The sequence below is a fragment of the Fulmarus glacialis genome, unplaced genomic scaffold (genome assembly GCF_000690835.1).
Source record: "Fulmarus glacialis isolate BGI_N327 unplaced genomic scaffold, ASM69083v1 scaffold13106, whole genome shotgun sequence".
NCBI classification, from domain to species: domain Eukaryota; kingdom Metazoa; phylum Chordata; class Aves; order Procellariiformes; family Procellariidae; genus Fulmarus; species Fulmarus glacialis.
The window spans coordinates 24,734-36,789 of NW_009220103.1; the positions used below are offsets into that span (position 1 = coordinate 24,734).

Below are 12,056 nucleotides of genomic sequence, written 5' to 3' on the forward strand. Positions count from 1 at the left end.
GCCCGACAGGCAGCATTTTTGCTCCTCCTTGGCAATGCTGTCTAGCATGACTCCTCAGATGTCCTTGGGCTTCCCTGGCACACCGAACATGATGAACAAGCCCAGGCAGTCCCGTCCCACCGGGCGGCAGAACTCCGCCAGCTTCTCAAACCGGCTCCTGTTCTGGAAGTGCCCGTCTGCCAGCATGGCTTCCCGGCAGCAGTCCTCCACCGCCTCAGCAGGACCACCTTCGCTGCAAAAAAGCTCGGCCAGCTGCAAATCTGAAGTTTGATTTGCTTCACCTCCAGACAGAGTCCAGATCCAGTCTACCCTGAACAGGGAGGACTGCTGCTTGGTCATTTTGCTGGTTGTGATACGTTCCTCCACTCCCTTTTCCACACAGAAGCTGATGAAGTTGACCAAAAAGATCTCGCCCAGTGTGTTTGTGGCTGGCTGGAATTTGCTCTGAGGATCCACGAAACCAAGATAGTCCTTCAGCCTTTGAGATGCACGGACCACGCCTTGGCTGAAGACTTCACAGATGGCTAGAGTTTCAGCCTTGTTCTCCTGGTTGTCCTCGTGTGAGACCTTCTGGCCCATTTTCTGTGTAGGAGGAGGTCGTTTCCACATGCAAACCGCCTCGGGGAAGTCCCTTCCTTTTCCAGTGAAGGCTCCGTGGGCGCTGGGCTCAGCCAGACCTATTAAGCATGCACACAGTCACCTGCCGCCTTCCAGATGAAGGTCATGGCAGCGGCAGAGCTGAGCTCCGTGAGCAGGCAGCCTTCCCGTGGGGCGGACGGGCTTTCTCCTGGGTGTGTTTCTGCACAGCTCACTGAGCAGCGACCAGCCCGACAGGCCCAGTAACTTTCACACCTACTGAATTCATCTGTGCGTCTTTTCCTTATTGTTAATTCCGGCACCATTTCTTTAGCTGATGCTATCTCACTCCAGTCTGATCTTACCTCCTTTGATCTCCTTTCTAGGACTCTTACAGAGAAGCCATTTTATTTGCTCTGGGTGTTTCTTGGAGATGAAACAAGCTTTTTCTTTTAATCCCCCAGAGAAGGGTACACATACGAACCTGACGATTTATACAGGGTGCTCGAAATGACGCGGTGGTCTTTTTTGAAGGGCCTTTGCCTGTATCCCAATATTAACTGCCGCTGCTGTCAGTAGCATTAGTTGTGCCACGGCAATGCACAGGGACTCAGCTGGACTTTTGGCTCAACTGAGAAGCTTGTGCTGTTGCTGCCGCTAACTGGATTATCTCAGAGAAGCTTGGACAGTTCATGCACCACCACACATGTATCAAATACAGCTACAAATAAACAAGCTTCCTAACCTTAAAAAATCCAGTCTCCCTAGCTGTGAAAGCTGGAACGTATTATGTTACCGCTGCAGCCGGAGCCACCCCTGTTCAGCTCTGGATGTTGCTGGTGCCAAATGCACCACTATGGTCTCTTCATCAGCCCAGGATCTCGCCACCATTCTCAAGAAACAGGCTCTGTCCTACTGAATGCTGCTCTTCCTCCTCCTCTTCATTCTGAATGAGTGAAAAAAGTGTCGAGGATCTGTCTTTCTCTGCCGTCTTTACTCTCATTGCTCAAAACATCTTCATTTGCTCTCTCTCTCCTTCTGCCTACAGATGTTCATGTGCTCCTGCCACCCCAGGGAAACACCTTCTCAGGTGCACGGGCTGGTCAGTCCTGCTGCTGCCCTCGGGTCCCTCTCTCTAAGAAACAGATCATGTCCTACGTATTATGTGTCTTTTCTTCCACAGATCTTCAAACGTGTCATGGGCCCATCTCCATTCCTTCGTGACCTTCTCACAGCTGCGATTAGGGAGCACGCTGCTTCTCCTGTTATCTCTGACCGTAACTCTTAATTTCCTTTCTGTTCAAGGGTTCTCCAGCACCTAATACTCTCTCCTTGCTCCAAATCTACTGGCAAGGTTTTGCTTCTTAGCTGCCTCAAAGAGCACTATCTTGTTCCTCCCAACTGAGGATAAAGAGGCTAAGTAGGAAAAGCTCTTGCTGCAAATGAAAATGCCAAAATACTAAGGTGAAGCATAAAGTATGCACTAAACATTCATAACAACAAAGCGGTGCAAGGTATAAAAAGCATGCAGATAGGATAAGTGCAACTTCTCTCCTAAAGGGAAAGCCAGGATGCAACAACACCTAGTGGATGGGAATCAGAAGAGTCATTCCAGAGGTTATTCTGTATTACTTCTCCATTCCTAAGCATGTATGTAATTAAGCAAACAGAAAAAAGCTGGGTTTCATCTCCACAGGCTCTTGATCGATACACATCTATCTTTTCCTCATCACTGTAAACAAATAGACAACAAAAGTTTATTATACTCTAGGTTTCAAAGTGTCTATCCTCAGCGTTCCCACTGAAATGTTGAGCTGATGAACAAAACCACAGAAATGAACATCACGAGATAGGGGTTCTGCATTCTCTGGTCCCTTATCTGGGCTAAACTGGGCAAAACATTGATCATCATTTGTACCTGCACCCCAGCAACAAAATGTGGTTTGGGGAAGCTCAACTCCTGGTGGCAAAGCCGGTGCAGCTCCTATGACTGCTGAGGGCTGCGCGGGCACGGGGAGGGGAACCAGGGAGACGGTTGCCCTTTATGGTGAGAAGGGCCAGAGCTGGTCCTTCCTTCAGCAGCCTGCGAGGACTCGCCGAGGAGCACACACCGAGCACACCATACCAAACAACCCAAGATGGTTCAAATCTGGATCCCAGAAATAAGTAAAAACACTTGGGATAGTTGATTTCTTAGCTGTTAGCTGAGTGTTTCTGCAGGCACTATCGACAAGCAAACTAATCAGTCCACAAAAAATGTGCGATTTTGCCCTTTCTCCCTCCTTTGTCTTTTTAATAGTACAAAACGAGCTTCCTAGGAAAACAAGAAGGAAAAAAAGAGGACACATTAAAAAGGAACCAGCTTCCAGAAACACTTGGTGTTTTCCAGACTTTATTGGATTTTACATGGCAATACACAGTAGTTATGTTGCCCTCTTCAAACACGCACAAATTAAAATACTCCAACGGTATCAATTGTGCATATGCGCACATAAAATTCCTGACTTTATCGCTTGCTTTTGTATTCCACCCCCATAAAATAACCGAGGTTCAGATGATAGGCAGCTTCAAGAGGACGACCTGGTTTCCAGCGCAGGAAAAGGGTTATTTGGAGAGAACGCTACTTACACTGGATTTAAAATAAACCATTGTCTGCCGTTGCTGATACGCTTGCTAATAGCACTGGACTGAAGAGAAAACAGAGAGTATTTGTTTGTGCATATTTCAGCACAATAATAATGTGTCACTAGCCCCTTTTTTTTTCCCCTGTGAATATCCAGTCGTTGCGTTCACCAGCCAGTGTCTAGCGAGAGTGCAGCTGGAGGAATACTTTTGCTCAGAAGCCTGCACCAAGTCTTCCCAGTGCTTCTGCAGCATTTGGGAGAGCAGGGTCTTAAGTCCAACTTACATGTAGAATAATAACCACATTGCAAAGTACTCACAAAAAGCGAGCTCCGAATTCACATCCCAAGCATTTGCACCCTAAAGCTGACGGCAGGCGTTACACAATGCGGTATTTCTGCCCGAATAAAATAGCTCCAACACCCCCAAGACTGCAGAGGAAGAAACAACAGTCGGCAAATTATTTGCAGACATTACTTTGTCAGGAATTTTGAATAAAGCATCAGTTGTGATTTGTTTGTAGACAAATGGTAAGCAGCACGAACTATTTTATGTACACCTTATGGATTGTTTACCTGGCTCCAGATACTAAAGAGAAAATGGCAGCACTTGATATTATGTATAACACAACCGGTCCACATAAAATTTTTCATCTTGGTACATAAATAATCGCCTACACTGCACATCCTTCAAAGAACCAGGCTGGTAATAGCTTACCAGGTTACAATAATATCATGCTAGAATATGTCTCCCATCTACCCCCAACATCTGATGGGAGCTCCCTGGAAGCCCCTGAAAGAACCTTTCTTCCTTTCCTAGCTTTGTTAATAGTGTTTCAGAAATACCCACAAAGTCAGCACAAATCTAACATCCCTTGCACCACACCAGCAATGTGTTGGAAATGGTCTCACTTCCAGCAAAGACAGCGATGAAAGGAACGACACACGCTCGATAAAGCAACACACCACCGCAAGGAACAATTCCAGCTGTACTTTTTTTACCTTTACAAAGCAAAGAAGCTTCATGCCATTGTGCTAAAACACATGCAACGTTCAACACCATACGAATGACCACTGTGATAAACAGAGTTACTTTTTTTTGTTTGCTTTTGGCTAGGACACCTCACAATACTGAAAGGCTGACAAAAGATTTCCACTGGCTAGTTAGGATTTTTAAAATCTGATGATCTTCAAAAGCAGAGGAGCCGTGCTTTAGGAAGGTAAAATGATGAGCAACATGTTTGATATATGAATTTTTGAGGAAAAGTCCCACCTTAGGTTTAATATTATGAAATAATATATTTCCTATACATTTCTCTATATAACTTTATTTTTTTTTGCAACTACACCATCTTTACGTTAGTCACAGCACAGAAATATCCCTTCCCATATGCAGGGAGTACTCTCAACTTTAAGGAAATTTTTTAAGTCACAGAAGTGTTAATAACCTTGTTTGAATGCTATAAATACTGCTGCTGGGAACAAGAAAGATGATGTTTTAAAATGTGCAGTTTCCATAAGAGTCACTGCTAGAAGAAACATGCTTTATAATTGTTTTATCCCAAATGGAAGATCATTAAACTGTGCACTTAGTAAAAAGCAAGGAAAGCAAACAGTTCCAAAGGTCAGCCTGCCTTTTCCAGTAACCAGCTGGTATGCAAACTGGCATAATCTTTTTACAACCCTCTCCCCTTCCCCCACACCTCGAATTTTCCATCACTCTATCTCACAACATTTAAATTTTTGCTTTGTATGTACTTCATATACTTCTTTTTTCTTTTTTTTTTTTTATAAAACAGTATAAAAATAAGAGCAACAGTCAAGAGCTACCGGGGAGTTTATGCAAGGCATGGATGACTAAAATCCTGCATTGAATACCGTAGGAAGGGCAAAACTGGTATTTGTGCTGAACAAATGCACTTGAAAAAGAGCAGTAACATCTTTTTTTCAGCTGAGAGCCTAGAGAAAGCTGATGCACAATATCTACAGATGCAATACTTCTACCTAACATCTTCTGTTATTTTGAAACAGTATAAAGGATTATCTGAGGCCGTGAATAAGCAAAAGGAGCACTATGATACCATGTAAATTTAAATGCAACACTCTGAAACATATCACCAGTTTGTACATTAAATATAGTAAAAACAATTACCATTCACCAGTGTCTGGGTGTTTCTTATGGCAACTTCAGAGTAGGCACCTTTTTTTTCTCTTTTTTTTTTTTTAAATTCTCCACCCCCCAATATTACTTCTAACAAACAGAAGCAAGAGCAATGTAATGTACATGATCTGCTGCCCGTCACGTATAACGATGACGTTTCTTGAGCGTAGAAAAGTGAGCCTCTGTCAGTGCCTGGTTACTGTCACACGTTGGAGTCCTCATCTGTTATACTGGTGCTAGGAGAGCGAGTCGCAAAGTCTTTAAACATTTCATCTTCTTTCAACATGTGCTAGAAAGGAAAGGAGGGAAGAGTCAAGGTTCAGGCCCCCACAACTAAAATCAAGCACCTGGGAACAGTCCAGCCTGTGCCCGGCAGCAAACAGCACCCTCAGCCCTGCCAGCCATCGCTTTGTTCTGCTGAGGACGTTTTTCACCCACGCTGGTTCCTGACCAGCTCGTGGCTCAGTCCCCTTTCTGCTGGCCCAAACAGCTGGGGGAGGGCAGGGGCTGGGCTGGGGCTGGGCTTCCACCAAGAAAACGTGCCATGACTCTCAGTTGGCAACCCACCGCCCAAGGGCAACCTGCCAGATTAGAGCTGGGCGCCATGTCCTCCGCCCTCCCTAGAGGGTGGAGAGTCAGCAAAGAGGGCTGGTGGCCACGGGCCACCATTCCTGGCTGGGGGAACCTCCTGGCCAGGATGGGCGGGTATCTTCCTCAACCGCTAATTTTTCTTTTCCCCTCTGTCCCTGTAAAAATACCAAAGGACCTCATCTGACCCCTAGTTCTCATGAGGCTTCACTATACTCATAGTTTGTGCAGTATTTGACATACTTTAGCTCTCAGAGATCAGTTGGCGCTTCACTCTATCCAAAGACTAGGTCCGCTATGCATTGAAATCAATCAAAGCAATTGCCCCCAAAACTACAAAACTCAGCTGCTTAACAAAGCCAGTAATAGTGAAGAAAAGTTGTACTTAGTGTATTTGTATTAAATAGTGGTGCTACTTAATATTTATATGAATAGCACCGCTATTTAATACTAGCAACTGCCAAAGGTTTTATATCCATCTTGCAGAAACAGAGATCTTGTTCCACAGACCCTGCTTTTAAGCCTTACTGTCAAGTTGTTGATGCCTTCAGAAAACGCTCCTATTTGCCTCACTGTCCCTTCTGAATCCTCCATCTACAAAAAACAGATAATAAATGAATAATAAATTCATTGTATGCCACGACAGAGTGGCAATTAAGTGCAGCAAATAATGTAACTGCTTGATTGCACTCCATATGGTCAGAGCAAGGGAGGAGCGTGCCCTGTCAGGAGAAAAGAGGACAGTTACGCCACAGTAGGTCCTAAAGGTGCTGCATCCACAGCTCGAACCTGCTGGGGCTGAGAGACACATTTGTGAGTGGTGCTGTGTGACTGCAAGAAGTCAGGACCTTCACAGGCCAAAGCAAAAGGAAAGTTTCCCTGTGAAAAGAAAGGTTTTTCCACCGAACCTGACAGCACAGTCAAGGCCTCCAAACTGCTAGAACTGGCTTACCTGCTCCAGCCGGTCCAAATCATCATCGTCATATACTCGGATATCCAGGCCAGGCTTAAAACCCTTCTTCGACCCACTTCCAGATGCCCGCCCCAGCTCCATAGGACACACATACTCTTCCACATCATCTTGCTTCTTCTTCCTCAGGCTCCCAAAATTGCTGAAGGCAAGTTTCTTTGGCTTACGAGTGAAGAGAAAATTGACAAGAAGTTAGAGAGTTAGCAAAGAATTAACAGATCTCTTACTCTTGCATTGGTGTCTCAGTGATGAAGGGTCAAAACCCTACTGCTCTCCTAAACAAAGGTCTTCTGAATAGCTGTATTTCACGATAGTAGCATCCGAAAGAACAAGATGCGTCCCCTCATTCTACCACTGTTAAGACAACACCATTTAAAGGATCCCAAATGAGATCAGAATCCCACTGCATTAAACCATGAGCATATAAACAGCCAGAGACAGTCTCCTTCTCAAACATCTTATAGTACAGACAGAAGGACAACACACAAGAGTGCTGCCTCTTGTCTGTGCGTATGAGAGGCTGAGATGTGGTGCGTTTATGGTAGACACACGTGTCAAACCCAGATCTGCTGAGTCCTGCTCTCAGTAGCAGCCAGCCCCTTTTCTCAGACCTTACTGCCAGACCTTTCTCAGCCCTCTAGTCATGGATAAAACCAGCACACTGGGGATCTAAATGTCTGCCTGGAAGCTCACGCACCGACCCAAAACAAGTGACCTACCTTTACTTTGGCAGTTGCTGTTAAGAGGACGTAGTCTGGGGACTCCATGGCTTCGCGTTTCTGATGCTGGGCCTGCTGCCCAATGAGGAGGTTGAAATGAGTCGCCAAGTGCCGTCTCAGCAGCGTCTTGTTTGGTGGGATGTTCAGCAACTGTGCCATGGTTTCCACATTGAAACGAGGCTCCAAAACCTATTAATCAAATCACAGAGAATCCAGCTGAAGCCAGTACTGTCTGATGAGGTCTCAAGGACATCAACAGGCACGCCTATCTCGGTCACTTCCTAAGATTGCTTTGGGGTTTTTGTTTGTCTTTTAGAGGAAACATACCACAAAGAGAGAAAAGAGAGTTAACTAGTTAGAGGATTCATAAAATGCTACCTCCAGGCTTTCCTTCTTGAGTTATAAATAGAAACAAATTGGCAGGTAAGAAGAAAGGAACAGATAAATCCACCATTAACTCATGTAACGTGTGAAGCTGTCAAAAAATGTTTACCCACCATCCTCTTTAATTCTGGAAAACGTAGCCAGAGGAACGATGTAAAATAAACAGACATAAAACGTTTGGAGCAGGGATATACCTCTTAATCACCACAACAAACTTCTGCAAGTATCTAAGTCTTTTGCTTGGAGTATCTGATGCTAGAGCAATTAAAACCAATCCTGGTTTGACGCTGAAATCGCAAATTTTACAGAAGTAACAAGCCTTCCTCACAAAATAAAAACATATCCAGGTCTAGGAAGGAAGACGGTGGCTGTTTTAACAGCATGATAGCAGTGTACAGCATCGTAGGACAGGAGGTGGAGAATGCCATACCTAAATTAAATTGTGAGGGGAACACAGATAATCAAATCCGTTGCTGCCCACACTAATTCTCCCCAAGACATTCATGTCCTTTAAACTATAGGGTAATAAATTTTGATAGCGACTTCTTATTAAGCGGAATAAGAAGATAAGGTGTGTGCAGCAAAGATAATGTCAGAACTTTGCTCTAGCGATTCTCAGCCATATTTTTCTAAATAACATGGAATAAGCCAGCCTAAAACCTTACCATCAGTCCCCCATGCACGCCGCTCCCCCGCAGATTAGGAGCATACTCTGCCAGATCAACAGAGCGTAACCACTCCATCACACGATGATTGGTCCACTGGGTGACCTCGGAAGGCGTGACGTTATTCTGTGAACAGGAGGAACGGGCAGTTAAGGAGACTTCCCAACTCAGCTGTCCCAGCCCCAACCTTTACTGAAACAAACCTCTCCTGCCCCTAATGAACGCAAAGCTCACTTCGCACTTGAGAAAAAAAACCTCTTTTCGGATTGCTATCTTGCCTCAGTACCAACATGGAGATGGGTCTGGCCAGTGGGCAGGTCTGTATTATGCTTCATGCCATTTGATTATCCTGCTGTGCACTAGAACTACTTGCAATTTCTACCAGTAGAACTGAAAATTTAACTAGCTCCATGAGCCGCTGTGCTTTTCTTGCAGATACACATCGTGAATCTAAATCCAAGAGTCTGGGTTGCTTCATCATCCATTGCCCTATCCAGCATACGCTGCATCCAAAACGAACCGATGGCAGTCTCTCATCTGGTTACAAGGCCAAACTCCTTTCACGCAGAGAATTTTCACAAAGCCATCAATTTTCCAGAGAGTTACACAAGACTCACAGCAACAGTGCACTGAGTTCAAGATGATTTATGTACCAGATAGCACATCAGAGGCTAAGCCAAAACGGCCAGCTGCTGGCTAGGAAGAGGAGTGGGAGATTTGGCAAGGGGACATGAGTCTGGGGCCATGACAGGTGGAGGAAAGAAAGTGGTGTTCCAGGTAGCGATGGCAGAGCACAAGACTTGGAAGAACAACATGAGAAAAAGGAAACTGAAAAGGAAACAGAATGAAATAGGAAGGAGGAGAAAGGAGGAGAGGGCAGAGCAGGAATAATCAGAAACACCAGGGAAAAAACCTAGAAGATTCCTCTTCACAGTTTCATCTTAAAGCAGTACCTCATCAGACGGCCTCCTGCGCAGACAGTTGGGCTCAAAGTTATTTATTCTCAAAACCTGAATGGCTCTTTTGATGCTGAGGTGGTGGAGGACGCTGACAACTTTCAAGGACAGCAAGTCATCCTGTCGAAGAGGAAGGGGGAGTTAATAAACATAAACGTGCTTCTTGGTGGAACCAGCACCCAACTGGAGGAGACTGCTTCGGACCCTGGCTTAAAATGGCACATCTGACACAATCTGGGGTAAGACTTTAACACGTGAGACACGTGATTAACGTCAAACCATCTGTCCCAAAATAAAAGCTTCCTTTGTTGCTCTGTACTAGCTCTGGGACAATGTTCTTCATAGAGGGTACAGAGCTTAGTACAAGAAACCTGGGGTAACAAGGAGGGGAGAGGGTGAGATGACACATCCTCAGCCATCTGATTAGAGCCAGGACAGCTTTCCAAACACAGTGCATCAGACTCACCTGGCATTTGCATTTAATCCTCCCGAAAGTTTTAATACCACAAACTTCCAGCTAAAAGTTTAACTGAAAACAATAAATCACCCTGAAAATTGAGGCATTCTGTACGGTTAGAATGAAAAAAAAAAAAAAGGGAAGAAGAATACGAAGGTGGGTCAGGTTGGTCTCCCACAACTGCAAATGACAAAGGTTTTTTAAAATGCTTGTCACAAGTGATGGAACGATGGAAAGGGTGACTATACCCAGGCGGCGGAGAGGGTCACCTTAAGCCTCCTTGGCCCCAGCTCACCATCACTGTGTAGCTCCTACCTTGTGCAGGCACCCGCTACGGTTCAAGAGAAGGAGGGCAGCTTGGCCAGGAGCGACGATTCCCCCTCACACGTGCCAAGGGAGCACATTGGACACACAGGCAGCCTGGAGGTTGGTTCTGTGACAAGGCACCACAAGACAACCTGGCTGTGCCTTTACACCACACTGTTTTCAGCATGGGATGAGCCACTTCTCACACGTTGCAGGGCAAGAGCCTGCAAAGGCATGGCCACACTCCTCCCTGCAACGCACCGGTGGTACTAACAAAAGCAGCTGGTTCTTTCTCCAAAAGCTCAATCCTCACAATGTTTTTCACTTAAACATTCATCTCACAGGGGACTTATTTTATAGCTTGCACAGACTGGCTGTTTAGGCTCCCACCAGTGTCCGTGGAAAGTGTCAGGCATCTCTTAGGACAACTCGTGCCATGCTAAGGAATGAGATAGTGCCTCACAGCACCCCTCTCCCTGCACTGAATGCTTGTCACAAGTGATGGAACGATGGAAAGGGTGACTATACCCAGGCGGCGGAGAGGGTCACCTTAAGCCTCCTTGTCTCACCATCACTGTGTAGCTCCTACCTTGTGCAGGCACCCGCTACGGTTCAAGAGAAGGAGGGCAGCTTGGCCAGGAGCGACGATTCCCCCTCACACGTGCCAAGGGAGCACATTGGACACACAGGCAGCCTGGAGGTTGGTTCTGTGACAAGGCACCACAAGACAACCTGGCTGTGCCTTTACACCACACTGTTTTCAGCATGGGATGAGCCACTTCTCACACGTTGCAGGGCAAGAGCCTGCAAAGGCATGGCCACACTCCTCCCTGCAACGCACCGGTGGTACTAACAAAAGCAGCTGGTTCTTTCTCCAAAAGCTCAATCCTCACAATGTTTTTCACTTAAACATTCATCTCACAGGGGACTTATTTTATAGCTTGCACAGACTGGCTGTTTAGGCTCCCACCAGTGTCCGTGGAAAGTGTCAGGCATCTCTTAGGACAACTCGTGCCATGCTAAGGAATGAGATAGTGCCTCACAGCACCCCTCTCCCTGCACTGACCACAGGGCACAGACGACTGCCTTCGGCGGGACAGGTAGCTTTTGGATGTCGAGAGCTGGGAGAGATGAGTTCCCCCCTTCATGACTATGGTAGCAAGCAGGAGTTTTTCTTTGGCTCCATTAAAGTTCTTTCTTCTCCTTCTTGTACTCAGGGCTCCTTCAAACCACTGAGGAGGGGAGAGACAAAGCCTTCTGGCACCCAAGGGGGCTCAACTCATAAGACACATGTGGTAGACAATGGCGAACGAGGCAGAAGGTTTAGATGAGGCTCACAGATTAAAAAAGGCTGCTGGTGCTACCCAACACCTTGACCTGCTGACAGGTTTGCAAACTAAGCAATGCAGAAGACGTCACATTTTGCCCACCTCTGGTTTCATTCCAACGACTAGCCCCAGAAATTTAGCATTTCAAAAACAAAATAATAAGATGCTCTCTTATTCAAGGAGCCAAGCCATGAAAAGCTTGTAAGGAGGTGTATGTGACAGGCCTGGCTAGCCTTCCCAACTCACTCGCTGCTGCTGCTACTCCAGAGGAATGCTACAAATGAAAAACCTCCCGTGCACTGCAACTGTGGTCACATGCCGTGAG

General features: G+C 45.9%; 2 protein-coding genes across 3 annotated transcripts in view; both read right to left on the reverse strand.

Annotated features, from left to right (window-relative positions):
- The window catches only part of REP15 (RAB15 effector protein), a 924-nt gene extending 315 nt beyond the window's left edge, over positions 1 to 609 (reverse strand). The window contains 1 exon segment of the mRNA XM_009580640.1: positions 1 to 609. This exon segment is cut by the window's left edge and continues 315 nt beyond it. Coding sequence (XP_009578935.1) covers positions 1 to 609 — 609 coding nt within the window.
- A 3,673-nt stretch (positions 610 to 4,282) lies between these two features.
- Positions 4,283 to 12,056, reverse strand: part of PPFIBP1 (PTPRF interacting protein, binding protein 1 (liprin beta 1)) — a 46,557-nt gene continuing 38,783 nt past the window's right edge. For both annotated transcript variants that reach the window (XM_009580637.1, XM_009580638.1), the window contains 6 exons: positions 9,638 to 9,760; positions 8,685 to 8,810; positions 7,636 to 7,824; positions 6,899 to 7,078; positions 6,475 to 6,540; positions 4,283 to 5,647 (listed from right to left, as the gene is read on the reverse strand). In XM_009580637.1, coding sequence (XP_009578932.1) covers positions 5,561 to 5,647; positions 6,475 to 6,540; positions 6,899 to 7,078; positions 7,636 to 7,824; positions 8,685 to 8,810; positions 9,638 to 9,760 — 771 coding nt within the window. In that variant the 3' untranslated portion in view covers positions 4,283 to 5,560. The remainder of the gene's footprint in view (positions 5,648 to 6,474; positions 6,541 to 6,898; positions 7,079 to 7,635; positions 7,825 to 8,684; positions 8,811 to 9,637; positions 9,761 to 12,056) is intronic.